Source organism: Rhinolophus ferrumequinum, chromosome 12 (genome assembly GCF_004115265.2).
Source record: "Rhinolophus ferrumequinum isolate MPI-CBG mRhiFer1 chromosome 12, mRhiFer1_v1.p, whole genome shotgun sequence".
Taxonomy (NCBI): Eukaryota; Metazoa; Chordata; class Mammalia; order Chiroptera; family Rhinolophidae; genus Rhinolophus; species Rhinolophus ferrumequinum.
In genome coordinates this window covers 80,868,772-80,893,314 of record NC_046295.1, presented here as the reverse complement: position 1 = coordinate 80,893,314, position 24,543 = coordinate 80,868,772, and the positions used below count along the sequence as shown (strand labels likewise).

The window sequence follows — 24,543 nt, the reverse complement described above, 5'->3', positions numbered from 1 at the left end:
TCGGGGGCTGCTCTGACAAGCTTGTAACACATGTTCCTGGCAACTGAGGGGGGCTTTGGGAAGGCTCTCCAGAACCCGTATGTATGTTCCCCACAGCTGCCACACAGCCCCTCCAAATCAGCCCATCTGGGTGAGAAACCACGCTCCCCACTCACCGTGGCCCCGGTGGACGCCACACCCCCAGCCATAAGTGCCATAGCCAGCAGGGACCAGGCCCAGCATGAAGGCTGCCGTCTGCAGTCCATCCTAGGAAGCAAGGCCACTGTCACTCCCAGGCCAGGCCCAGCTTCTTTGTCGGGTAACCAGGGTCTGCTTTGGGGAAAAGCCCTCAGGGCCCACCCAGGGCCAGGGCCATGAGGTTATCTGGGATCAGTTGGTAGTGGCTGCCCAGTGGCCCTGCTGGGAGGGCTCAGTGAGTGATTAGCGATGCCTGCCATGGGCTTGAGACACACTAGTGGTGGTGTGCGTGCTACGCCTGCACCACCCCAATCTGAGGGCGCTCAGGGACAGGTGCTGCGCGTTGCCTCTGAATACCTGAGCTCCCTGGAGAATGCCCGTGGAGAAAACCAGCGGCAGCCGAGGGGGCTGTGGGCCCAGGCTGCATCATTGGATGAAGGAGCTGAGGACCTGGACTTGCTCCATTGCCTTGGACTGTAGACCCAGCCCAAGCAAGAGCACCTTGGGATTTTTACGTGCTCAGTGCTTGCTGGCTGCATGGGAGAATGACCTTCCCCACTGGCCGTGTGGGGCGGCTGGAGGGGTGGGTCCATGAATGTCCCAGGCTCTACCAGGCCCTTCCCTTCCCTGGCCACAGCTTGCCCCTGCCCCTGAGGAGGCTGGGCCTGGGGCCCTTGGGGACCTCAGGCTGGGCAGAGCCTAGGCATCTGTGACCCTGGTGTGTGGAGTGTGGGTGGCCCAGGGCCACAGGGTTATCTCCTTAACAAGACAGTACCCTAGCCCAAAATGCTACTCAGCCTCCCTGCCAGGTGCCAAATCAAGGGCAGCCTGCTGGCCCTCAGCCTTCCCATCTGCTTCCTCGGCGTGGACCCCTGTCCCCAAAGGGAGGAACAGAGTCCTGTAGTGGCCTCTGTCCAGGGTTTGTCTTAGGTCCTAAATATCACTTGCCAGCAAGTTGGAGAAGGGGTTTCAGAAACCACCAAGCCTATAGCCGGGAACCCAGAGAGGGAAGCCAACTTCCCCAAAGCCACACAGCAATGTGGTCGACTAGCCTCCAGGCTCCAGAGCAAACTCAGGGACTCATCCCCTACAACGGGCTAATTCCTGGCAAAGATGGTGTGAAACGCCCCCAAGCCCTGCCAGGAGCCCTGAAGTCCATCTCTCTTTCTCTGAACCTTCACTTCCTTGCAGCTCAAGCACCTGCAGTCTTGGGGCCTATGCCAACAACATCCTCGCACCCCAAGAATGGCTCTGTCCTGGTCGAGTGAGCAGTGCACCCTGGAGTTTGGAGCCAGAGCCCCTGAGACCCCCACCTCACCAGCTGCCTGCCCACCCCTCCACACCCCAGCAGCCGCCCTTCCCCCGCAGGTCTCCATCTGCACCCCCCCACCAGCCTCAGGCCAACACAGAGCCCCCTTCCGCAGTTCCATTGGCTAATTGGTGCCCCAGCTCCTGCCTGCGGGCTGAAGACAGGTGCTGAGCCGGCCCCACACTTGGTTTTCATTAAGGCTCCAGACACCGCTGGCTACAGGCCAGGCTCAGCTCACGCGGGATCCAGCTCTCCCTGGGGTCCAAAAACAGCCACTGGCCAGCGGGAGAGGTTTGCTCTGCAAAGGAGAGCTTCAGGCACCCGTGGCTGGAGCTGAGGGGCCACCCTCACGGCGCTGAGGGTCTGCACCCCTCCCCATGGGCCCTCCTCCTGTTACATAACGGCTCCGAGGGGGCTGGGGGATGCTCCGGGACTCTGGGCTGCATACTGTGCCAGGGGAGGGCTGCGGAGGGAAGGGGCGGACAGAGTGGAGACGACCTACCTGGCCTGGGTCAGCAGGTTGTCCTCCTGAAGATAGGGCTGAGCGGCTGTGGGTAGGCGGCGCCAGGTGCTTGGTGCAGGGGGCGGCTGGGCGTGCGGGGAGCTGTGGGCTCTGCCTCTCCCCTTTCTCCTCCTCCCCTTGCTGCCGCCCTCCGTCCTCCACTTCAAAGAGCACCCACGAGAGGGGGTTCCCAGGGCGGCGTGCAGCCCAGCCGCGGCTGTGTGGCGCGGCCGCCTTTATAGCTGTCAGGCAGACAGGGAGGAACTCACACTTCCCACCAGGCTGGTCCCCCGCCCGCGCCGGCCGGCCTGGCGCACACTTTAACCCGCTCCGCGCCTCTGGAGCCCGGCCAGGCCGGCCCAGCTGCCTGCTGACTGCTGCCTGGGCCCAGAAGCAGCGAGCAGGGAGGCCGCCTTCCCCGGTCCAGAGCTCGGATCGCGTGTCGGGGTGTCCAGACGGAGAGGTCGCTAGCCTGGGGTCACAGGGGAGGTCTGGCCTCGGACTGACAATTTCTGCCTCCAGAGGGGCCTGGTCTCGGGCATTCCCGAGGAGGGAGTCTGGGATGCATGAGGCATCCAGTGTGAGAGCTCCATTTTTCGGATAGGAAAACTGAGGTTCCCCGAGCCAGGCTCTGAAAGGTTCTCCCAAGAAGCAGAGGCCTAAGCAAGTGGAAGGGCTGAGGGAGACCCAGCGAGCGCTCAGTCAAGGGCTCCAGGGAAGGGACAGAAAGGCCCACCACCTGCTGACCAGACGGCCAGAATGGCCAGGGCCAGTTGGGGGGGTGGGGTTGGGGGGTGCGGGGAACTCTGTGCAGATGTTCAGCACCAGCTTGGCGGGGCACTGTGGCCTGGCTGGGCCCAGGCCAGCTGGGCAGCCCCTGGCAGACCAGGCTCGGGGCTCCAGACCTGTGTTTCTGCTGAGTCAGAGCGTGGAGCCGAGACGAAGCAATCATCACATGCTCCAGCCCCTGGGACCCAGGCAGACCCCAGGCTTTGCAAGTCTGCACCTGAAGCAAAGCTGGGAACATCCCCCTACCCCCTGCACACCAGGGTCCCCAGAGCCCATCCTCCTGAAACACAGAGGCACCTCCAGATGGTGGGGGGTAGAAGCAGGACGACACTTGGTAAGGTCATCTGAGTCATTTCATCCATCACCCTCTGTGCTGCAGATGTCACAGGCCCACAGGGTCACCTGGAAAACCCTCCTCCTCCCCTCCATCCTCCCTGCCGGAAGGGACTGTGGTGAACTCCTTCAGTGGCCTCCTTGGCAGCTGGGAATGACTCCACCCCTGGGCAAGTTCTGCCCTGAGTCTGGCCGCCAGCAGGAATGGTCGGAGGGAGCGCTACCAGTAATAATAGTACAAATAACAATGCCTGCCGCCCTGTACTGACTACTTCATGTGTGCCAAGAGCTATGAGCTCAGCATCTTTGTTATCCCCATTTTACAGGCGGAGAAATTGAGGCTCCGAGACTGAGCAATGCCCGAGGTCACACATCTAGTAAGGGGCACCTCAGGGACCCCGGCGCTCGTACTGATCAACTGCCTTCTCTCCCGTCTGCCTGGTGTCTTAGGCTGTCATATCACTTTCATCCTCCCTGAAACCCTCTGGGAGGCAGGTCTTAATCACCTTGTTTTCCTGTGGGGCCCCTGGGATATTCAGTGGAACCAAGACTCGAACCCAGGAACACACTGCCCCCTGGGGTCGACGTGCTGCAATGCAGACACCTGGCGCACACACTCGCCATCCCTCACAGACACAATATCCATCCTTCTCACTCTGGAGGCCTCTGCCCCGTTCTCTCCCAGGCACGCCCAGGGCCCTGCACCCCCACAACCATCCTAAGCTCCCCATCCAGCCAACATCAGGGTGACTAATGGCTTCTCTTGGGAGGGACCCCATAGCCAACCACCAACTAGACAGTGTCTTGAAGACAGGCCTGCTACACCCCTCCCCCCACTTTGTGACCTCCTACAGGTGTGTGGCCCTGAGCTTCCAACCCATCATTCTACCTCCAGGAGCCTGCCACGGTCCCCTCAGGTGCCAGCAGGAAGCCCCCAAACTCCAGACCTACAGGGAGCTTTAAAGGCTACTTGATCCACTGGTGGCCTGGGGGTTTCGGGGGCGGACACTGGGAGTCAGGGAGGGCTTCTGGGGACCCTGAAACCCTACAAATTCGGAGGGATGAAAAATAAAGCACAGGTGGGAAGTGCCTCGACATGCCCAAGTGTGGAGCCGCTGCCAGCCATTTAGAGAACTGGTCAGCGTGGCCCTCCTGGCCGGGCAGGCCTCAGGTGCTCTTGGGAACCACCTCACAGGGGCCCAGCCAGGCCTATAAGGCAGGAACCCAGTGTCACTGGCTGGCTATACCACCAGCGATCAGAACAGCAAAACAGCCCGTGCTCAGGGGGCCTCCTTTGGGAGTCATGTTCTGCAGTCACCGTTTTGAGTCTTAATAACATTATTCTCGAATTCACGTTCTGGAAGCATCGTCCAATCGGGCAGTGAAGCAACGGAGCGTGCTCCGGGCTGGAAGCCTCCGCTCGAGCATGGCCCGCCCCGTGACAGGGCTGCTCTCTGCCCCCCAGGGGGCTGGGACCATCTGAGTCCCGGAGTGGGGTGCTAGAGTGAGCACTCACCCGGGGTGTATCCTAGGCCCGAAGCACATGACACTAACAGCAAATGAAGGAACACGCTGACCGGTCGGGAGACACTGTGCAGGAAGGAGGAAGCTGTGTCCTACTCTGTGAACAAGAAACCCCACCTTTTGCCCCGAGCCCCACAAGTCAGCCAGCAGCCCTCCAGGTCACTGCCTCCTGGACCCATCCTTCCTGTAATTCAAACAGTGCTCCCCGCAGAGTTACTGAAATAAACAACTTCAAGCCCCCATCTTAGCTCCTGTTCCTCCTCTCTGGAGCCCTTCTTTTGTACCCTTATCTGCACATGCTTGGCCCCCCCACGATGATCTTCCAAGGTCACCACCTCCAGGAAGGCCCCCAGGTACCCCAGCATTTTGCTTTGGCTTCTCATGTTGGGCTTGAATCGTCTTCCCCAAGCTGTGGCTGCTCCTGGTTCACACTGCGTACGCAGCAACTCAAGGGTCCCAGTGCACAGTAAGTGCCCAGTAAACAAAGGCATGGATTTATCAGGCAGCTCCTGTGGCCAGGCCTCGTTGTCCTTTGGGGGTGAGGATGAGGTGCCCCCTCTACTCTCCCCAGGCAGAGCTCCCTGCTGGCCATGGGGTGGCCCTCCCCTCCACCCACACACATTGTCCCCTGTGGGGCCCTGGCTGGAGAAGGGGCGCTATGGACACCTGTTTTTTAGAAGGACATTGTCTTTCCACCAGAGCTTTCTGGATGTCTGAGGAGGAGCTTGGAAACCAGAAAACTGGGCACATGTCTGCAGGAAGCAGAGGAGGGGCGTGGGAAAACAAGGTGGAAGACAGAAGCCGGCTGGGGAGGAGAAGGGCTGGGGTGAGGGAGGGCACAGAGGGCCTGGGATGGCCAGCCCTGCCCTGCACAGCCAAGTGTCCAGAGCAGAGCTCAAAAGGACCCCACACACGGGCCAGCCCACGTGGCCTAGAAGGCAGCCACCTCTCCCACTGTCCTCAACGTCCTCCTGTCCTCTCTGCGGCCACCCAGGGCCTGGGACAGCAGAGCCCTCACACCCAATAGGGACTAGGCCGCCAAAGCACCATCTGGCTGTGTCGGAGGTAGCCAGCCAGGCCAGGAAGAGGTCCAGGCCCCAGAGGACAGCCGGAGCAGCCGGCCTCTCCCCACAAGCTCCCTGCCCAGTCTGGGCCCTGGAAGCTGGACATTTGGGAAGAACCACCCCGGCAGACCACTGGGGTCTGCAGGTGGGAGGTGGGACCACAAAACGAACTCCTTAGTCTCCTCCTCTGCGCTCAGCCAGGAGCCCTGGCATTTCTGCGAGGCTAAGTCTTGTAGTTCATGTGGGGAGGACTCAGAGGGGGGTTTCGGCCACTCTTGCTCTCAGAATCCACAAGAAAGAGGCTCCTTTGTCCCCAAAGCTGGAGCAAGGAGGGGACTGTGAGAAGCCTTGGCATGGCTGGGAAGTGAGCTTGCTGCGTGGCCAGACAGAGGAACAGACCACCACCGGGCGAGGGGACAGTGGGGCTGGCCGGAGCTGCATCTGTACGGCGTCCTGGATTTCTTAGCCTGCCCAGGTGGTCGGGGCCAGCCCGGCTGTAGACAGCAGAAAGGTTGGTGTCTTTCCAGCAAACCTGCAGAAGCCACTGAGGAGTCTTCAGCCCACAAAGGCCGCCTAACTGTATGCCACAGGCCTGTCCCCAAGGAGCTCTGTCTCCTCTCTGCCTCACTTCTCAGCACACCAAGGAGGTGGCTTCATGAATGGCAGCACCCAGTGGCCACAATGGGGGAGCAGGTGGTCACTTGGCTGTGTGATGTAAGCAAGCCTGGGTCCAAATCCCAGCCCCTTCCCCAAGCTCCTGGGTGAATGGATGGGGAGGCGGATCTTCAGAGGATGAGAACTCCCTGCAACCTCTGAACTGGTTTGCTGTTCAGACACCTAGACAACACTTCCTGGGGGCCAGCCCGGCTCAGAGCGTCACACACACATCCGTGCTCACAGCCAGCCTATAAGGCAGGGACAGTGTGAGCTCCATTTTGCAGATGAGAACTCAGAGGCTCCCAGGGGCAAAGGCCACGCCTGGCTCTAGAGCTGGGAAGGGGCGGGGCCCTCCGCCTGGCGCACCTGCCAGGTGTTTAGGAGCTGGGGATGGCTCGAGACTCTAGTTTTCAGCCCGCTGCTGGAGATAATGCAGGATTGCTGTAACAAGCCCAGTTGCAGACACACCAGACACACATGACGCGGGCATAGAGCGAAGGCTGTGGATGGCAGTCCAGGCTGGGGGGCCCATGGAAGGAGTTGGGGAGCGCAGAAGCCCAGACCTCTTCCCACCAGGTGCAGTAGGGCCTCAGTGGATCCCCTACTCGGAGAGCCACGAGGCCCTCCGTACTCTGGGGTGACCAGAGCTGTGGGTCGGGTGTTCACAACTTGGAGGACGCAAATGCAGCAGCTGGCCCAGCAATCCTGGGCCGGGCAGAGCAGACAGACAGCTGTCCCGGAGGCGGGAGCAGGGTGGCATTCCAGGCATTTCAGCACCTCTATAAAGCAGCCTGCTCAGGCAGAGGAGGGTGAGGGAAGGGGGCGCTGGCGGGTGGGCTCCCACTACCCACACCCCACACTCCCCACAGTCCCACCCACCCAGGACTGACCCCTACCGATTCCTATTGGGACCAGCGCCATCTGCTGGGCAGAAAAGGGATACTACCCGGGCCCCCTGGTGCCGGGAGGGACGCCCCTGCCTTGCTGAGACGTGGGACAGCATGGGTGCTGCGCTAAGAGTATGTGCCTAGAGCCAGTCTCCACGCCTCTCTAGGCCTCAGTCTCCTCTTCTGTGAAATGGGGAGAGCAGAAGCATTTCCCCACCACCGCCGGCTCCTGACAAGGACCAATGGGACAAAGTAGGAAGAATGCTTGGCACAGAGCCCAGCACATGGTCAGTGCTGAATAAATGTCTGTGTGTGTACGTGGTTTTCAAGTACGTGCCGCATAATGCGGCAGAGGATAGAAGGGAGAGACACACCCCGCTGGGGGGCAGGAAAGGCTGAGGGCTACAGCAGGAGCCCGAAGGCAAGCACCGTGCGTGAGGCAGTCCTGGCAGAAGGAGGGTATGTAGCCTATGGGATCTGGTTTGGCCAAAGTAGGAGCAGGTGAGGTGGGGTGGGGGTGGGGAATATGGAAGGCGGGCTGGCAGCCGGAGGCCACAGGAGGGCGGGAAGGACAGGGGATGCCAGCGCACGTCTCTGCTGGCTCAGAGCCTGCCCAGGTTGAGTCGGCTCCCAGCCCAGCCTGGTCCTGGCCCCCCACCCTGTGCCTCTAGAGGCAGCAGCGCCCCAAAGCAGCCGGCCTGTCTCTTGCACTCTGCCTCCCCCTCTCCCAGCGCCCCAGGCCAATCACTTCCCCTGCTGCAGGGAGAACCGAGGGTCATTTCAGTCCTGTTCAGAGCTGGACGCCTTCCCCCGAGCCAGCTGGTCTGTCTCCAAGCAGCCAGGGCTCAGATGGGAGCCACACACAGGCCGTCCCCCCCACCGCCATCCTGCACTCAGGCTCCCCACCTCGGACAGCAGCTCCATTCCAGCCTTTCTGCAGGGGGCTCCTGGGGCTCTCCCAGGCCCAGCCACCTGTGTCCCTGCTCTGCAGCAGCCCCTCCTCGGCCCCCTTCCTCCTTAATCACTGAAACACATGGGCAACCACGCCTGCCTTCCTCCCCCACCTCCCCCTTCTCTTTTTCCCTTCCCCGAGCTTACAGCCCTGGCCCTAGAGTTTACAGCTGCAAAACACACACACACACACACACACACACACACACACACACACACGCACACACGCTCACGCACACACACACTCATGCACAAAACCAACTGTGGAATGTTTTCCTGCTTCTGAGTAGGGTTTATGGCTCCAGAGACTTCTCTCCTAGCACCTGACATCTAATCGCATTTCCTCACCACAGGTTTTCTCCTCCTACTGGAAGCTGGGGCTGGGGGCTGGGTCTGAGCAGGAGCTGAGGGGCAGGGAGGTGGGCAGGGAGGTGGGCAGGGATGATCGGGGTGTCTGTGATGGGCTGAAGGGGGTCGCCTTCCTCTTACCCAGAGCCGCACACACAGCAGGATCTGGTTTTCACATTTGGAGAGGAATCTGGGCTCCTAAGAGCCAGACTGAAATGTGCAGGGGCCCCGCCTCCCTGGACTTTCATTCATCCTTTTAACAAAGTCATTCATTCAGCAGTGTTTGTTGAACACCTACCATGTGCCAGGCTCAGGCCCCGGGGGCTAGGGCAGTGAGCCGGCCAGCCGGGCCCAGTGGGATCAGAAGCTGAGTAACCCACAGCAACAGCACCACACAGAGTGGTCCGTGATAGGATGGGAGTGAGCAGCGTGTTGGGGCTCCTTCGATTGCCTAAGGGGGTGGGGAGTCCTCCCCACAGATGGCAGAGGAGGAAGAAATATGTTCTTTGAGGGGGGTGGGGAGGCTGGGAAGGAGGGACGGGGTCTGAGAGTAGGTGGAGACGGGTGTGCAGTGGTGGGGGGAACCGAGCTGGGCGCAGATGGCCCAGCAGTCTCCTTGAAAGCTTGGAGTTCACCCCCAGGGCTGTGGGTGCCTTGGAAGGTACTTAAGCAGAAAAATGACATGAGCAGATGTATCAAGCAGGATCTTTCTTTGCAAACAGCAGAAATAGGCTCCAGCCAACTTAAGACACAAATAGGATTTCTGGAAAGGTGTGAAGGAGCTCCCAGATGGAAGGAAGGGCAGAGCAGCCAGGCCTCAGAAGGCCAGGGAGTAGTTGCAGCCTCCCTTGGAAGAGCTGAGAAGTGTCAGCACCAGTCGGCCTCACTCCTGCTGTCCCCACACTCCAGATTCCAGTTCCTGGGGGACAGAGAGGTGGCCTATCCACACAGTGAACTACTACCCACCCAGCAACCAAAGGAACGAGCCACTTGACACAACGTGGGTGAATCTGAGAGATCGTCCAGTGAAAGAAGTAACGAAGCCAGTCCCAAAAGAATGCACACTGCATGACTCCCTCTGCAGGAAGTTCGAGAACAGCGGCTACCTCTGCTGGGGGGCATCGCTGCAAAGGGCACAAAGAACATCCTGGGGTGACGGGGGTCACACAGGCAGATAAGCACTTGTCAAAAGTCATCAAGCTGTATGCTCAAACTCTGTGCATTTTGTCCTACGTGACATCATGATGAGAAAACAAAACAGTGGTAAAAGCTGTTCTTTTGCAGACAGCAAATACATAAATGAACCAGTCAATCAATTAGGCAACGAGTCCAGGGAGAGAGTCAGCCTGGGTGGCTCACACACCATCCCCCCGCATCATTCCTTGGCCAGAGGATAAGGGGGCACCCTGCCAGGCAATTCCCCCGGGACCTCTTACAAAAAGGGAAGGTAATTTCCTGAAGGCTGGCCAAGGAATGCTGAGAAGGCCCAGCGTCAGCCTGGTCCTGAGAACACTAATAGAGATGTCCTGGTCTGATTACTTCAGGTGTGAAACAATGTAACCAAGTACAAAAGAATGTCAGTTTCATTAATATAGTGACCAAGGAAACCCAGCTGGGAAGAGAGCAGGCGAGCAAGAAGTGAAGTGCAGGTGGGCTGGAAAGTGCGAAACTTATCTACAAGGTCCCTTCAGTGTTTAGAATTGGCTAAACCTTGCGTTCTCTCACCTCTAGCCACCTGTGGACATGGGACTCGAGCCGCCGAGTCCACTGCTACTTCATTCTGGGCTCCTGCGTGCCCTGGGGAGAGGGCCAGGATGGAAAGTGGCTGGAAGTTGGGGGCTGTACTCACGGGGACTTTTCTCTAAGGTTGTTGCCTCAGAGAAAAGAAGTGTGGTCTCTTTGAATGAATGACTCTGGCCTCTGAAAAAAGAAGAAAAAAAAATCGGAGACAAGTGCTGACCACGTGTGCCTCAGCTGTTGGACCCCCTCCATGTGCTGCACGACATGTGTAGTCATATTCCTGCCTCCCTCCCGTCAGGGCATTTAAACCACAGCTGCCATCGGAGCCCCCACTGAAGGGAGCAGGCCTTCTCCTTTTGGGGACCCAGGAGGCCAGCACCCACCCTTCCTGCCCTGCCCATGGGGACCCTCGTAGCCAAACTTCTCCTGCCGACCCTCAGCAGCCTGGCCTTCCTCCCCACCATCAGCATTGCTGCCAAGAGGCGGTTCCACATGGAGGCCATGGTCTATCTCTTCACCATGTTCTTCGAGGCGGTGAGTCTGGGGCCCGGGGTGGGGGAGGGGACCCGACGCGCACAGGGCACCCTCCCGCAGGCAGGCAGAGGAGAAGGCCGGTCTTCCCACTACTTTCCTGAGTTTTGTGATAAATAAAAGTGATTTGGAGGTGAAAGAAAGAGCCCAGAAACCAGGAGACAGGGTTGGGGGAGCCCCTCTGGACCTCAGTTTCTCCATCGGTGCCGGGAAGGTGCTCTGGGATAGGTGTAAGTGAGACCAAGCCCACAGTGGGCCAGAGTCAGCCTGTTGAGGACGTGTCCTTCCAGGGCGCCCCTTTCCTTGCCACTGGCCAAAAGTGCTCAAGGCCACTGTGGCTCCAGCTTCCCCTCCCCCACCCAAAGATACTTGTAGGGTGGCTGAACAGAGAGGAGCGGGTGAGCCAGGCCCAGGACGGGGTTAGGGGGCTCTAGGGAATGTGCAGGGCCTGGGCGAGTCCGAGTCCTAAATTCTGGAGCTGGCCCCACTTCAGGAGGGCCTTGCTCGTGTTCCTTCTATCTCTCCTTCTTGGGGCCTGCTTCTCTCCCTCTGTCTCTCTCTCTCTCTCTCTCTCTCTCTCCCTCTTCTCCCTCTCTCCCTCTCTCCCTCTCTCCCTCTCTCTCTCTCTCCGTCTTTCTCTTTCTATTTATACGTCTAGATGACAATCTTAGCTCTCTTTCTCTCTTTGTTCCCCACCCCACCTCCCTGTGAGTCTCTTTTGCTCTGTTTCTGTTACTGGTTTTTTCTCTCCATGTTTTTTGTTTTTTCCTTTCTCTCCGTCTGTGTCTGGTTCTCTCTTGATTTCTGGAATTACATCCCCATAGAATTTGCTCTTTGTAAATCTCTTGGTCTGTCCCTCTCTAGCTTTGTTCCTCTGACGCTCCATGTGTCTCTCTGACTCCATTCATCCCTCTGCCTTCTGTCTGTCCACTTAGTACCTATCTATGTAGCTACCTACCTAATCAAGCATCTGTCCATCCATCATCTATGTCTTAGTTCCTTCCTGCCTCCTGTCTCTGCGTCCCTCTGTCTCCCCCACGCCCACCCTCACTGCTGGACTCCCAAAGTGGTCTCTCTCTCTCTCTCTCTCTCTCTCTCTCTCTCTCTCTCTCTCAAGCATCAGACCCACCCTTCATTTAAGCCCGACTCCCCATGAGAAGCACGTGCTGGGGAGGTGAGCATTCCCCCAGATTTCTTTGCGTGGCAGTTCCAGACGTGAGAAATCGCGTGCCTCCCACCCCGAGCCAGCCTCGTTCCCCAGCAGCAGAGCTCTGTGGGCAAGCGACAGGGTGTGTGGGGAGGCGGGGTGGTGAGGTCTGGAACACACGCATCTGTCTGCAGCCTCGTGTCCGTGTGTCAGGCCCGCATCCTGGTTTGCCCACAATGAGAGAAGCTGTGCCTGCACGTGGGCGGCAGGGACTGGGAAGGGCTGGATCCTTTGAGGAACCGGACTCCCTAGGGCTGGGGTCTCCACCTCTGCTGGGACAGACCTTAGCCACAAGGCACTGACCACGAGCCCGTGTCCAGGGTGAGCGACTTGCTGGGTGTTGTACGCACACTATCTGACGTCGTTTTCTCAGCTCCCCGTGAGCCTGGGATTGGGACGGGCTCATTTGACAGATGAAGAAACAGTCCCAGAAAGGCCGCCACGTGTGGCACCGTGAACGCTCTGGAGCTCCCGGCTTTTTCAAGGCACTTTGCTGAATGCCATGTCACTTGCTCGTCCTGGGACCCCAGCATGGGTGAGGGGCGGGAGGTCAATTTGACAGATGAGAAAATGGAGGCACAGTGTGAATACGGGACTTCTCCGTGGGTGCAGGGGTCTAAGGGCTGGGGAGAGCAGCCAGGTCTGGTTCCCAGGCTTCTGTTAGGCCCGGCCTGAAAACCACAGGCATTGCCAGACCCCTCCCTGCCTAGGCTGGGCTGGCCCCACAGCTGCCTCCCCACTACCCTCAGAGGCCCACCCTGTCCCACCCTGCCCCACCCAGAGTGGCAGGGGCAGCTGCCTCCTGTGACAAATGTCCTCGGCCTCAAAGCCACACTGCCCCTTTCTCCCGCAGCCCCACATGGCACCATCGCAAGGTCTGCCTCTCTCATGCTTCTCCTGGGTTCTGAGCAGGACCCACCATACAATCACCATTTCTGTGCCAGGCACCTTGCAATGTGCTCTGTCACATGGAATCCCCTGGTCCACCCCATGGAGTGGGTGTTCTTGTCCCCATTTCACAGAAGGGGTCCTGAGCCGTCAGCCCCTTGCCTGAGCTCACAGGGCAAGGACCTGTTAGGTCAGCCTCCAAAAGCTGTGCTCTCTCCCTCCAGGCCCCCAGCCGCACCCCAACCCTGCCAGTGACCTCACTGGTCCAGGTCTGCTCCCTGCATGGGAGGCATCAGAGGCACGGAGGCTGGTCCAATCTCAGCTCTGACTCTCACCTGCCTTGCCCGTCCAACAGAGACGAGCAAGGGCATGGTGGGGAGGCCACCTCTCCATCAGAGCTCTCCGAACCCTGCCTCCCTGAGCCTACATTCATTCCCACGACAGACACTGACTGAGCTCAGCTGTCAGCCAGCTCTACACAGGGAGCTGGCGTCCTGGCCGGGGTGACACAGGGTGACACAGAGGTTATTCCTGCTCTTGGTGAGGGCAAGGCACAGACACTGCTCAGAATACCACAGTGATTAAGTCTGTGATCATACACGGTGATCTGTGCTACAAAAGAGAGGCCAGGGTACAAAGATAGCCGGCAGTCAGGCTGGGGAGGGGACGAGGGAGATGTAGTTCTAGAAGGAGCAGGAGGGCAGGAGAACATTCGTGTCACTTCTAGGGCCTGGCTCTGCTGATCAGAGCCATAAGGTGCTAGCATTCTCCTCCCTCCTCTGTGCCACAGAGATGTGAGCCCCTTGATCAGGCCCCTCCTGAAGCTTCTCTTTCCCCAGCTACACAATCATGTCCACTGCCTGGTTGCTCTCCTCCAGCCTCGTCTATGCCAGAGTCACTTCAAAAGATGCAGCATCCAGAACTCCACACAGTTCCCTAGGTGGGTCTGACCAGGACAGAGAGAAGCAGGACCGTCTCTCTCCTCCTTTGTTCGGGACATTATACCTCTATTAATACCTTCTAGGTGCACCTGAACTTTAGGTCACCTACAGTTGTAACCAGGACGAACTCTAAATCGACCCCGACTTGCTCGACTCACCAGGTGACCCAGGGCTCCTGCTCCCCCGACACCTTCCTGGCGCCTCCAGACGCTAGCCTCCTCCCTCCCACTGAGCGAGCTCATCAAGAGTCCATTGTGCTGGTTCCCAAACTTGTTTGTGCCCGTGGAACTTGTCAAAATAATTATGTCATATAATTAAATATTACTTAAAATGATGAAATGTGTACACGAAAGGAGAGAGATGTTTTCTGCTAGAAATAAGGCGACGGCTTTGAAAAGACTCCATACACACATTTTGCTTTAAAAATTGCTGTGAAATTAGATATTGGGGAGCCCACTGCGAGAGTATGGGGGACAGATGGGCGAGCCCCGGTGCCGCATTCAATGCATGGGTCTTTGCAGCCTTCCTGCACTTTAAAGACACAGAAGCTGAAGGCTGTAGACCGGTGGTTCTCCAAGTGAGTTCCCCACCAGCAGCATTGGCACCAGCCTGAAAACTCTGCAAAAAAACACAGATCTCCGACCCCAACCCAGACCTGCTGAGGCGGGAACTCTCGAGGTGGGCTCAGCAGCCTGAGTCTCCACAGGCCCCCAGGTGATTGGATGCCCACTTAGGTCTGAGAACTTCCACTGTGGGGTATCCCAGTCATCAGAGAGTAAATGATGGGTGGGAAAGGCCCCCGAAGAGCAGACTGGCACCCCCAAAAAAAGACACTGGCCTCACATCCAATGTTGGTGAAAGGATGCAGAGACCTGCTCTCAGTAAACCCAGTATGGAAGGAGTGAATGTGTAGATCACATTTTAGGTTCCCTACCTCTGAGGGCTTCGTCTGAGCGACACCCAGCCCCCGTACACAGGAGCCTCTGAGGGGAACAGTCAGCAGTGTCCCCATTGTTCAGATGGGGAAACTGAGACTTGGAGCCATTAAGCCATCAGCCCAAGGTCTCGCAGCTAGTGAGTGGTCTGGCTCCCGGGAGTGTGGCCCCGGCGCGGCCCTCTCCAGCCGCTGATCGCCTGTGGGTTTTCTGGCAGCTCTACCACGCCTGCGACGGGCCAGGCCTGTGGGTGCTCTGCTTCATACGTCACGACACCCTGGAGTACTTCAGTGTCTACGGGACGGCGCTGAGCATGTGGGTCTCGCTGATGGGTGAGTGGTGCCCCTTTCGCGCAGGCCTACAGACGGGGCCCCATACCCCCCACCGTCCACGCCTGCCCAGCCCGCTGCCTGCGCACCCCCATTCCTCATGTCTGAGAACCTGCCCGCTCTCCTGGGCTTCAGAGCCGAGCTTAATCTATAAAAAAGAATATGCAGTTCTAAATGCCCCGTTGCCATTTTCTGCGTCCTTTTTAACTTACACATTTAACAAAGGTTTGCTATGACCAACGTAGCTGGCAGAAGCACGCACAGGAAGGAATCAAAGAGCCCTGCCCGCCGTCTTCCCCCAGGAAACCTCTGTTCACCGTTCGGGGTTCGCACCCACCGCCACCCCTAAGACCTTTTCTTCACACGCAGTTTCCAGCTCGGGTTTGTAGGAAGATGGGATCGTTCAACCATGTCGTTCTGTAGCTTTTGTCCCCTAATCATTGTCTCGTGGCAATGTCAGGACACCGACCCCGTGAGCCAGGGCCTCCTGCTGTTCGACCAGGCAGGCCCTGTGGAGGACGCTGATCTTTCTTGTCTGGTGTCTCTCTTTGTGTCTTGGTCCTAATGGTCCCCGTGGAAGGGACTCCTTCCTAGTCCCTCGCATAAACATATTGACCTGTTTATTAGAGTCACCTCCCGCCAGCATCGTCTAAGCTCTCAGTCCGTGGAGAAGCCGCAGCCTGGCATTCAGGCCTCTGGCTGAGCAGGCCAGGCCTTGGGTTCACGCTGGCAGAGAGACACCAGCCACCCTTGGGCCCCGAAGGTATGCCTCCGGGGGAGCAGAGGCCGCTCACCTCTCTCGGGTTCTCTCCCCCTCCCTCCAGCACTGGCCGACTTTGACGAGCCCAAGAGGTCGACTCTTGTGATGTTTGGTGTTCTCACCATTGCCGTGCGGATCTACCACGACCGCGGGGGCTACGGGGTGTACTCGGGCCCCATCGGCACAGCCGTCCTCATCATCGCAGCCAAATGGGTGCGTAGTGTGCGCCTCTTCAACGGGGGGGGGGGGGGGGGGGAGGGGGCGCCCCTTCCTCGACTGTGACTCCTCCCACCTGGGATCTCCCTTTACCTCCCTCCTGTGGGTGAGCAGGCTGGACACGGCTTCAGTGAAATCACGTAGAAAATGACCATCAGGCACCCCGGCCACGCCGTGCAAGTTCGTAGCGTGTCTCTAACTCACAAGATCTGGACCTAACCTGAGTTACTGAACTTCTCTGCCTCAGTTTCCATTATCTGTAAAGTAGGTATTACAATAACAGTCCAGTTCCCGCCTCATAGGATCGGTTCAAGGATTAATTGAGATAATGCATCTTAAATACTGGAACAGAACCTGGCTTCTAATGTACTCGACAAATAGGGGCCATTATTATTATTACTGAAGAGAATGGTTGCTTTCGAAATGCAATATCAATCGGAAATGGCCTGGGTTAACCTGGGAAGACTTCCTGGAGAAAGTGAGCCTTCAGCTGGGGTCTAATGAGAAAGGAGGATGTGGGGTGAGGTCAACAGCAAGATCGAACTGCTCACAGGTATTGAGGCAACCAGAGCCCGAGTTCCCAGCATGAATGGCCTCTCACAGGGCACCGAGGGCCTGGCACCCACAGACCCTTTACATGTGGTCCCCACGCCTCCCTGCACCCTCTGTCATACCAAGGCCCTCCTGGCTGCAAGGACCCAAACCCACTACTCACACCAGCCCAAGCTAAAGAGGGGCTGCGGCAAGATGGACTGGGGCCGTTTCCTCGGACTCAGAAGCAGGGAGGGAGCTGAGCCTTGCAGTGAGCAGAACCCAGGCCTGGAAGGCAGGAGGGCAGTTCTCAGGGTAGAGGGGTCAGGCTGGGCAGGCAGTACGGGAGTGCCCACTAACCCATTTTACAGGCTGGGGAGGGAAACTGACGTTCTGGTGGCGAGCTTTCTAAACACTCCCTGCTGCTCTCTACACCCAGGAGTAGAGGGTTTACACTGCCAATAAGAGAGGGTGCATCTTCCCCACTCCACTCCAACTTAGGGAGGCAAAGCTGGCCCTGTGCTGACCCAGGAGGCCCCTCGGCACAGCCTGTGAGCAGAGAGGAAGTGTGTTGGGTCTGACTTGTCTGGACCCGAGAAGGGCCAGGTTAAGGAATATGCTGGAATGCATAAACACAGAGAGCGCTGGACTCGGCCGATGGGCTGACTCCCCGGCAGGAAGCAGGATAAAGACTCCTTGTTCTGGCCGGGAGGGCTGCAGCTCCCGCAGCTCTTGGCCAGGTCTCAACCTGGGCTAGAGTTTAATTAGCCAGAAAACCGGTCACTCGGTGTCCCCATGAAATGCCACAGAGACTTCCATGGCCTTCAGGCTGTGGATCCAGCCGCAGGAACCGAGAGGGCTGCCTGGCTCCCTACATCTGGGGCTCAACTTGTGTTTTCTAGACCATTTAATGTGGAGTTTATTTTGGATTTTCAAGGGCAGTTGTTTCCTGGAAGGAGGGTGGATTTTTCTCCCAGAGGCTCATGCCTTCTTGAGTCAGGTTTGGGAACAGTGGCACCCAGGGAGAGGAAGTAGAGAGAGGTGTATGACGGACGGCGCGGTGGCAGGGCCAGGTCCAGGCGCGACCTTGGGCAGGTGCAGGATTGGCTGGATGAGGGCTCCCTGGGCTGCAGCCCCCACACCGAGGGTCACAATTGCTGTACCCACACGCTACCTGTGTGTGCTAGCTACTACAGGTCCGGATTCCTCATCGGCTATGGCAAATTCTAGAACACTGAAAACCGGACTGCATTTCATAATTCATTTGGTAGTGAAACCTGCCCTGCCCTGGTGCGAGGTTGCCCAGGGCCTTCCTTTGTGTGTGCCAGCCAGTGGGTCTGTGCGTTGCTACCGTGTGTGGATCTTGCTTCCACCCGAAACACCCTGGCCCCATGGGGCGGGGTTCTCGGGATGTACAACTGCACCTGCCTCATCCTTTTGGTCTGTGAACCCATCTTTTTAAACGTACGTACGTACTTACGTGAGCCTCCCTCTAAATTTAAGCATCGATATCTGAGAAGTCGCAGATTTCACGTGCCGGTCAAGTGTGCCTAATAAATAGCACAGGTGTCCATTGACTACTGAAACACCGGGGGCTCTCGCAGACCCCCGAGGGCCACGCTGGTAGACAAGCCCCACGCTCCACACCCCTCGGCTGTGAACAGTCACCGAGTCGGGTCTCCTCAGGGCTCCTCTCTGGCTGGGAGAGGGAACCATAAAGGGGAGCCTTATTACATCCCAAACAGGCAGGCGAGGGGTCCTCGAGGGGCCCAATGGCCCAAGGGGCTCCCAGCCCTGTCACCCAGGCTGTGGGCTCCTCGGGGCATCTCCCAGAGCCCCACCTCCCACCCGAGGATGACCAGGGATCGAGTGCCCAGGGCCAGCTCTTCCCCTGGCTCCGGGCGGCTGTTCCCAGATGGACACTGTGCCCTAAGAGCTTTCCTGGCATCCCTCTCCCACAGCTGCAGCAGATGAAGGAGAAGAAGGGTCTGTACCCCGACAAGAGTGTCTACACCCAGCAGATAGGCCCCGGCCTGTGCTTCGGGGCGCTGGCTCTGATGCTGCGCTTCTTCTTTGAGGTACCCAGGTGGGGGGCGGGGGCACAGCTGCCACAAGGTCCACTACAGAGGCCCACGCCTCCCGGGCAGTGTCCTCTCCCTCCCCACACCACTGCCATCGATGCAGGGAGCTTCCGTCTGCAATGAGCTGCACAGCCCAGAAAGGGCCTGGGGCGGGAGCTCCAACCTGGAGGAGGGAGTAAGGAGGTTGGACAGGAGGATGGAGAAAGGGAAGGAGGAGGAGAGAGGAGAGGAGGAAGGGAGGGAGCGAGGGAGGGGCCTCAGCCTCATTGTCAGAGGGTCCGTGGATGACACAGACCTTGAGTGACCTCGGCATTTGGTGGCAGGAGAGACCATGGGGGCTGGATCATGAGGGGAGGCCTCCTGGAGGAAGGCACTTGGCCAGACTCCCAGGACACGGGAGGGGGTTGGGGAGGAGCCCATGGAAGTGGCAGGTGCCAGGCACACAGCAGAGGCACCGAGCGCACGCGCAGGAGAATGGGGGCTTGAAGAGGAGATGGGCTGCAGGGGTGAAAAGCCGCACACGGACACACACGCCCCCTCCACCCCTGCAGGACTGGGATCACACTTATGTGCACAGCTTCTACCACTGCGCGCTGGCCATGTCCTTCATCCTGCTGCTGCCCAAGGTGAACAAGAAGGCTGGAGGCGCAGGGCCCCCGGCCAAGCTGGACTGCGGCACCCTGTGCTGTGCCTGTATCTGACTTTGCACCCCTACCCGCTCCAAGCCCCTGCCTGACCCGTCTTATGCCTGGTGAGAGCCCTCCTGTCCTTCCCCAGCCCAGGCTGTCCAGGAGAAACTCTGTGCTCCTATTCCGAGAGGTCCCAGGGGGTTGGGAAGCACCCACTGTGTTGAGCACTCCTGGAGAACCCAAGTACTAAGCTGGAAAGAAAAGACGTTTCTCCCTCCTCCTAGGCCTCGGGCATGGCTGGACGGCATGTCTGCAGAATCCTGGAGCCAGCGTCTGTCCTCTCCACCTCCCCGTCCCCAAAAGTCCCAGCCCAGTCCCAACCACAAAGGGGTTCTGCCCACCACCCGGTCCTGTGTCCTCCCGTGCCATCTGTTTTCTCTTGGAAACTGGCATCACCACCTCGGTCCTATGCCCTCAGGCTCTGAGCACGCCCACTGAGGAAGCCAGGGCCAGCAGGGCCAGCTCTGTCCCTGGCCCAGGCCTGCCTGCCCCTTGGCTGTCTCTCCAGCTGGGTCCCTACATCTAGCCGTTTCAATGACAATAACCAATAAGAATCACCTTGATTTATTGACCTTACTGGGAGCCCGAGTGAGCACCCGTTTCAGTCCTCTGAGCACGCCACCCCGGCTTTCAGCCCTGCCCAAGGCTCCTCAGCGTGGGAAGGTGGGTCTGGGTGCAGGGACCTTGGGCAGAGGCCGATGACAGGGCCAAAAGCTGGGCTCACAGGGAGGTCAGCCTGCTCCCGTCCAGAGCCTGTCTGCACCGGGCCCCGGGGGGTGGCGGAAGCTGGCCTCCCAGACATCACCTCACAAACCTGAGCCTCTCCACAGGTCCGTCCCACCCTGACTTCCCGAATAATCCAGGCACATCTGTCAGGCAGGAAGTTACCTACACTTCTCTGGGACCTGTTTGTGTTTCCAGACCATGCAGTTACCCACATCCACTCCCACCGTGGGAGGCGGCCCGTTATTTGTCCCAAAGTCACCTCTTGCACACCTTAGGGGACTGAGAGAAAGCTGGCTCCAGCACCTGGGCCTGGGGACAAAGTGGACTCCTTGGCTGGGCCCTCCACCCCATCTGTCAGCCTCCCTAACTGCCCAGAGGTCTGGCATCTCAGGTTCTGGACACCCACAGCCTGGCCCTGGCTCAGCATCTTTCTGTCCCCACAACCTGTTAATGACAAAGCAGCCCACTCAGCTCTTCACATGGCGCCCAGGGTCCTTGCCAAACCCGTTTTCCAGATGAGGACGCTGAGACTCCACAGCTTCTGGGCCCTCCACCCAGGCGTGTCACCATCACAGGGCCCCTGCCCCACCTGGCTCTATGCTCCTGCAGAGGAGGGGAGGGTCAGGTGCTACCCCCATTGGCTGCAGCTCTGGCTGGGGGGTTTGCACGTGCACGTGCACACACACACACACACACACACACACATCAGGAGGAAAGGGTGATCCTGGAAACAGTCTTCCCCTCTGGCCCCATCTCCCACCGGCACAAGGGGACACTCATAAGTCACAGCACCAGGCTGTAAGGAAAGGGGACACTCTGGGTGCCATACAGGGGACCCTGGGGCATTGCTCCAGAAACAGGCATCTGCAAGACGGCGGCCCCTGCCCAGCCCCTCCCTCCCCCATTGATTCCTGCCCCTGCCCTCCCCCTCCTCCCATCGCATCCCCCCGCCCGTGCCCCCCTTGCCGCCCCCATCCCTCCCACCGCAGTGAGCACGCCCCAGCTCCCACCTCTGTGGCAACGCATGGAAAATTGGAAGCAGCGGGATGCTCCCAAGCAGGGAGGAGGCGAGGGGCTTGCCAAGCGCGTAAGGGCTGCACTAACAGGCTACTCACTGTGGCCGCGCTGATTTATGAGGCTGTCTGGGAGCCCGGCCAAGTCTGTAAGTCATGGACAATTAGGAGGCGCGCTCCAGCCCTCAACCCATCCGCCTCTCGGGCTCCAGACCTGCTGTGCCCCTCCCAAGCAGGGTCGGCCCCCACGGAGACCCCCTCCGAGGGCCCCCACGGTGCGGGTCCTGAGCCCACTCTGCAGGTGAGGACTCTGAGGGCCAGGATGTCAGCAGCTGGCCCTCGTCCCTTGGACACTGGCCACTGAGTTGGTGGCAGTGCCCAGGATCTCGCCAGTCATCCCAGAGGCATCTGTCTCTGGCTCAAAGGCCCATCTTAGGGGCGCTACCCAAGGGCCAGGAGGGGAGTGCCTGGGAGGGGGACCAGGAAAGGAGAAGGCCACCCAGAATGGCCACTCCGATACCTCAAGACTAACAAGAAAGACGTGTCACAGCCTTCAAACGGAAACACTTCCGAAGCCCAGTATTATGGAGCGCTCGGGTCTTTGTGTCCCTGGAATCGGAGAATCATGGCACCTGGTGCCAGGAAGGGCCTCTGTGGCCATCAGGACCCACCTTAAGCTCCGGATGGGACCCTCCTCCCACCCGGCGCTGGTGGGGGGCTGGGGGTCCATGAGTCCTGAGACTTCCATGAGTGAGTGCCTGAAACAAAACGCCGTCCTAGGTGTCACAGGAAGCCCCAGAGCACACTGAGCTGAGCGCCGCTCTAACGGTGGCCATACGGAGATGCTCGCCGTCCAGTGAGATGCCCGCCCCTGTGCCTGGCTCCCCGAGCGTCGGAAACGTGGTCAGTGCGAGAGGAGCTGAGTCTTTACATGTCCGTTGACATTAATTAATCTAAATTTAAACAGCCACGTGTGTGAAGTTGCAGGTAAAATACAGGAGGCCCGATTACATTTGAACTTCAGATAAACAACAGATGATGATTTCGCCTCAGGAAGTCTCATACCTGGGGCATCCTCGCAGGAGACATACTGACAAAATGATTCACGACTCACCTGCAATGTAAATGGAACTGGAGTCCTATACTTTATCGGGCAGCCCTACCCGTGTGGCTAGCAGCTACCCATTGGGGCACAAAAGGATGGGCAGACCCCGGACACGTGGCTTTGCGAAGTCTGGGTTACACTGAGGGACACAGGCAGAGGCGCAGTTATGGCCGTGGCCTCACGGCCAGGACACGGGGTAGGGGAGCAGGAGGGTGGCCTTCCCCCCCGTGTGGATCCTTCCTAAACTAGGAGACGGGTGAGAGGCACAAGCCCTGCACTAGCCTCCCTGCGCCTGGGCCTGGCTTCCAGACCGTGCAGGGCAAGGAGGAGAAGCCACCGATGCTCTGGCCTGGCCACACATGTGTCCATGCCCAGCCACGACCCCTCCCTGGACGCACACACTCAGAGCCCAGCTGGGGGGAGGGCGCCACACACCTCCGGCAGCCCAAACGGAGAGGGATTATAAACACTTACAACAACCAGACAAAACAGTCTATTGTAGCCGCCCCTCCCCTCCCCCCACCCCAGCCAGGGTGAGGCTGGCATGGCGTGGGGAGCACTTGGGCCCCGGCCAGGACATCCTCTGTTTGCACAAGTGGAGGTGTTTTCGTCTGAGGGCAGTCTGAGCCCTGTGTCCTTTGTCGTGTCTGCTACTGAAATTTCCTGTCTCTGTTATTCTCTTCTCCAGCAAGACCATCTGAAACCCAAAACTTTTATTGCCCCTTTTAAAAAGGCTTTACAGCTCCCCATCCACCCCATACCCTGTCCTGCGCTTGGAGCTGCTATTGTAGTTAGGGGCTTGGCGGGAGGAGCTGCCGCAAAGCAGGGCCAGGTATGTGGGCAAGACGAGATTCTGCAAAGTCGGCAGGAAGCCCCGGGGTGTAAATCTGCAGCTTGCTGGTTAGCTGGTTAGCTGGTTAACAAAGCTAGCTGAGCCACATGGGCAACAGGGACACACGGCACGGGCCACGTGCGGATGTGGCTGCTGTCCTGGCCACCCCCTCTCCACACAGTGCCCTGAGGCCAGGCTCTTCTCATCTCCACACCTGGTTTCCTCCCGTTTGACTGGGAAGACCCACCAGAGTGGCCCTTCGGGTGAGTTAAGTCAGAGACTGGCGAGACTGGAGAGACCTCGGGAACGTAGAAAAGGCAGCAAAAGGACACGATGTGGGGGGTCAGGGGTAGAGGTGCAGAAACAGGCCTTGGAGCCGGGCAGGCTCGGGGTTCAGTTTTCCTTCTCCAGCCGTGGGCCAGCGCCCTGAGTGCTTCCAGTCCTCTCAGCCCCCGTTTCCCCACTTGTAATAGTGCCCGCCTCACGTGGGTGTTGCCAAGATGAAATGAGATAATTGAATACAAAGCACTTGGCACAGTGTTTTTTAAATGTCATTTTAAAAAAAAATGCTATTTTCAATATCAGTGGTCATGAGCAAGCAAGGGAGTCTCTAGAATGTAGTGGGGGGTCCTTACCATCAGGGGACGTTCACCCCAGTTATGGCACCAAATACCCTGATTTGCCAAGGAAACAAAATTCTTCAAAGCAAGTGTTTAGTACGGATTAAGGAATTAAGCAAAGCAGGCTGCCTGGAAAAGACAGGTTTGAGACTGAAACTAGAAAAGCAAAGTGGACTGAACTGTGAGCCGACAGTCACCTGGCTCTCGGGCCTCACCTGTGACAGCGTCAGTCTCACCGTTCTGGGTCTGACCGTCCCCCTGTGCCTTGAACCACAGCCCCCGCCACGCCCTGCAGCCTTCCCGTCAGAGCAGTGAGAAAACCACTGCTGGCCCATGGAGAGCAGGGTGCCAGCTGGGCTGTCCTTGTTCCAGGACAAGAGAGGGATGGGTTTGGTCAAGCAGCTCAGGCCCAAAGGTGGACCAAGATACTACTGCTGTGGGCTTTCCTCCTGCCCTCTCTCGGGGGATCGGGGAGTGGGGAGGGTTTGCTGTCCACTGAGCGAGCCCATAAACAGGACCTGACAAGCCGAGCCGCTGGCTTTCCAGTCTCAGCCTTGCACAGTCCTTCCCCTCAATGATTCTCAAGTCCTTGCCTCTGTGTCATGCCACCATCTCTTCTCCAGGGTTGTGGTCTCTCCCCCTAGGCCTCCACTGACCCAACAGGAAGCAAGGGGCCCCAGTCCCTTCCAGGGCCCAGTTTACACATCACCTCCTTCCTGAGTGGTCACCATGTGCCAAGCGGCATTCTTGACCCTGTGGATTCACAGGGAGCCAGCCCAACCTTCCAACCCTACACAGTCCAGGGGGGCGGCCAAGCCAGAGATGAGTGCGGGGGTGGGGGTCAGGAAAGACCCTGCA

At 58.7% G+C, this 24,543-nt stretch overlaps 2 protein-coding genes across 4 annotated transcripts in view; one reads left to right on the top strand and one right to left on the bottom strand.

Moving 5' to 3' along the window:
- The window catches only part of ADAMTSL2 (ADAMTS like 2), a 36,482-nt gene extending 34,235 nt beyond the window's left edge, over positions 1-2,247 (bottom strand). For 2 of the 3 annotated variants that reach the window (XM_033124056.1, XM_033124057.1), the window contains exons 1-2: positions 1,989-2,247; positions 156-246 (exon numbers count right to left, since the gene is read on the bottom strand). In XM_033124056.1, the coding sequence (XP_032979947.1) occupies positions 156-245 (90 nt within the window). In that variant the 5' untranslated portion in view covers position 246; positions 1,989-2,247. The remainder of the gene's footprint in view (positions 1-155; positions 247-1,988) is intronic. The other variant, XM_033124058.1, reaches the window with a different exon arrangement.
- An 8,144-nt stretch (positions 2,248-10,391) lies between these two features.
- On the top strand, positions 10,392-19,910 carry MYMK (myomaker, myoblast fusion factor). The gene is made up of 5 exons (XM_033123768.1): positions 10,392-10,815; positions 15,001-15,115; positions 15,937-16,085; positions 18,581-18,697; positions 19,252-19,910. Exons 1-5 carry the CDS (start codon positions 10,681-10,683, stop codon positions 19,399-19,401), a joined length of 666 nt encoding a protein of 221 aa, XP_032979659.1. The 5' UTR covers positions 10,392-10,680; the 3' UTR covers positions 19,402-19,910.
- Positions 19,911-24,543: the final 4,633 nt, after the last annotated feature.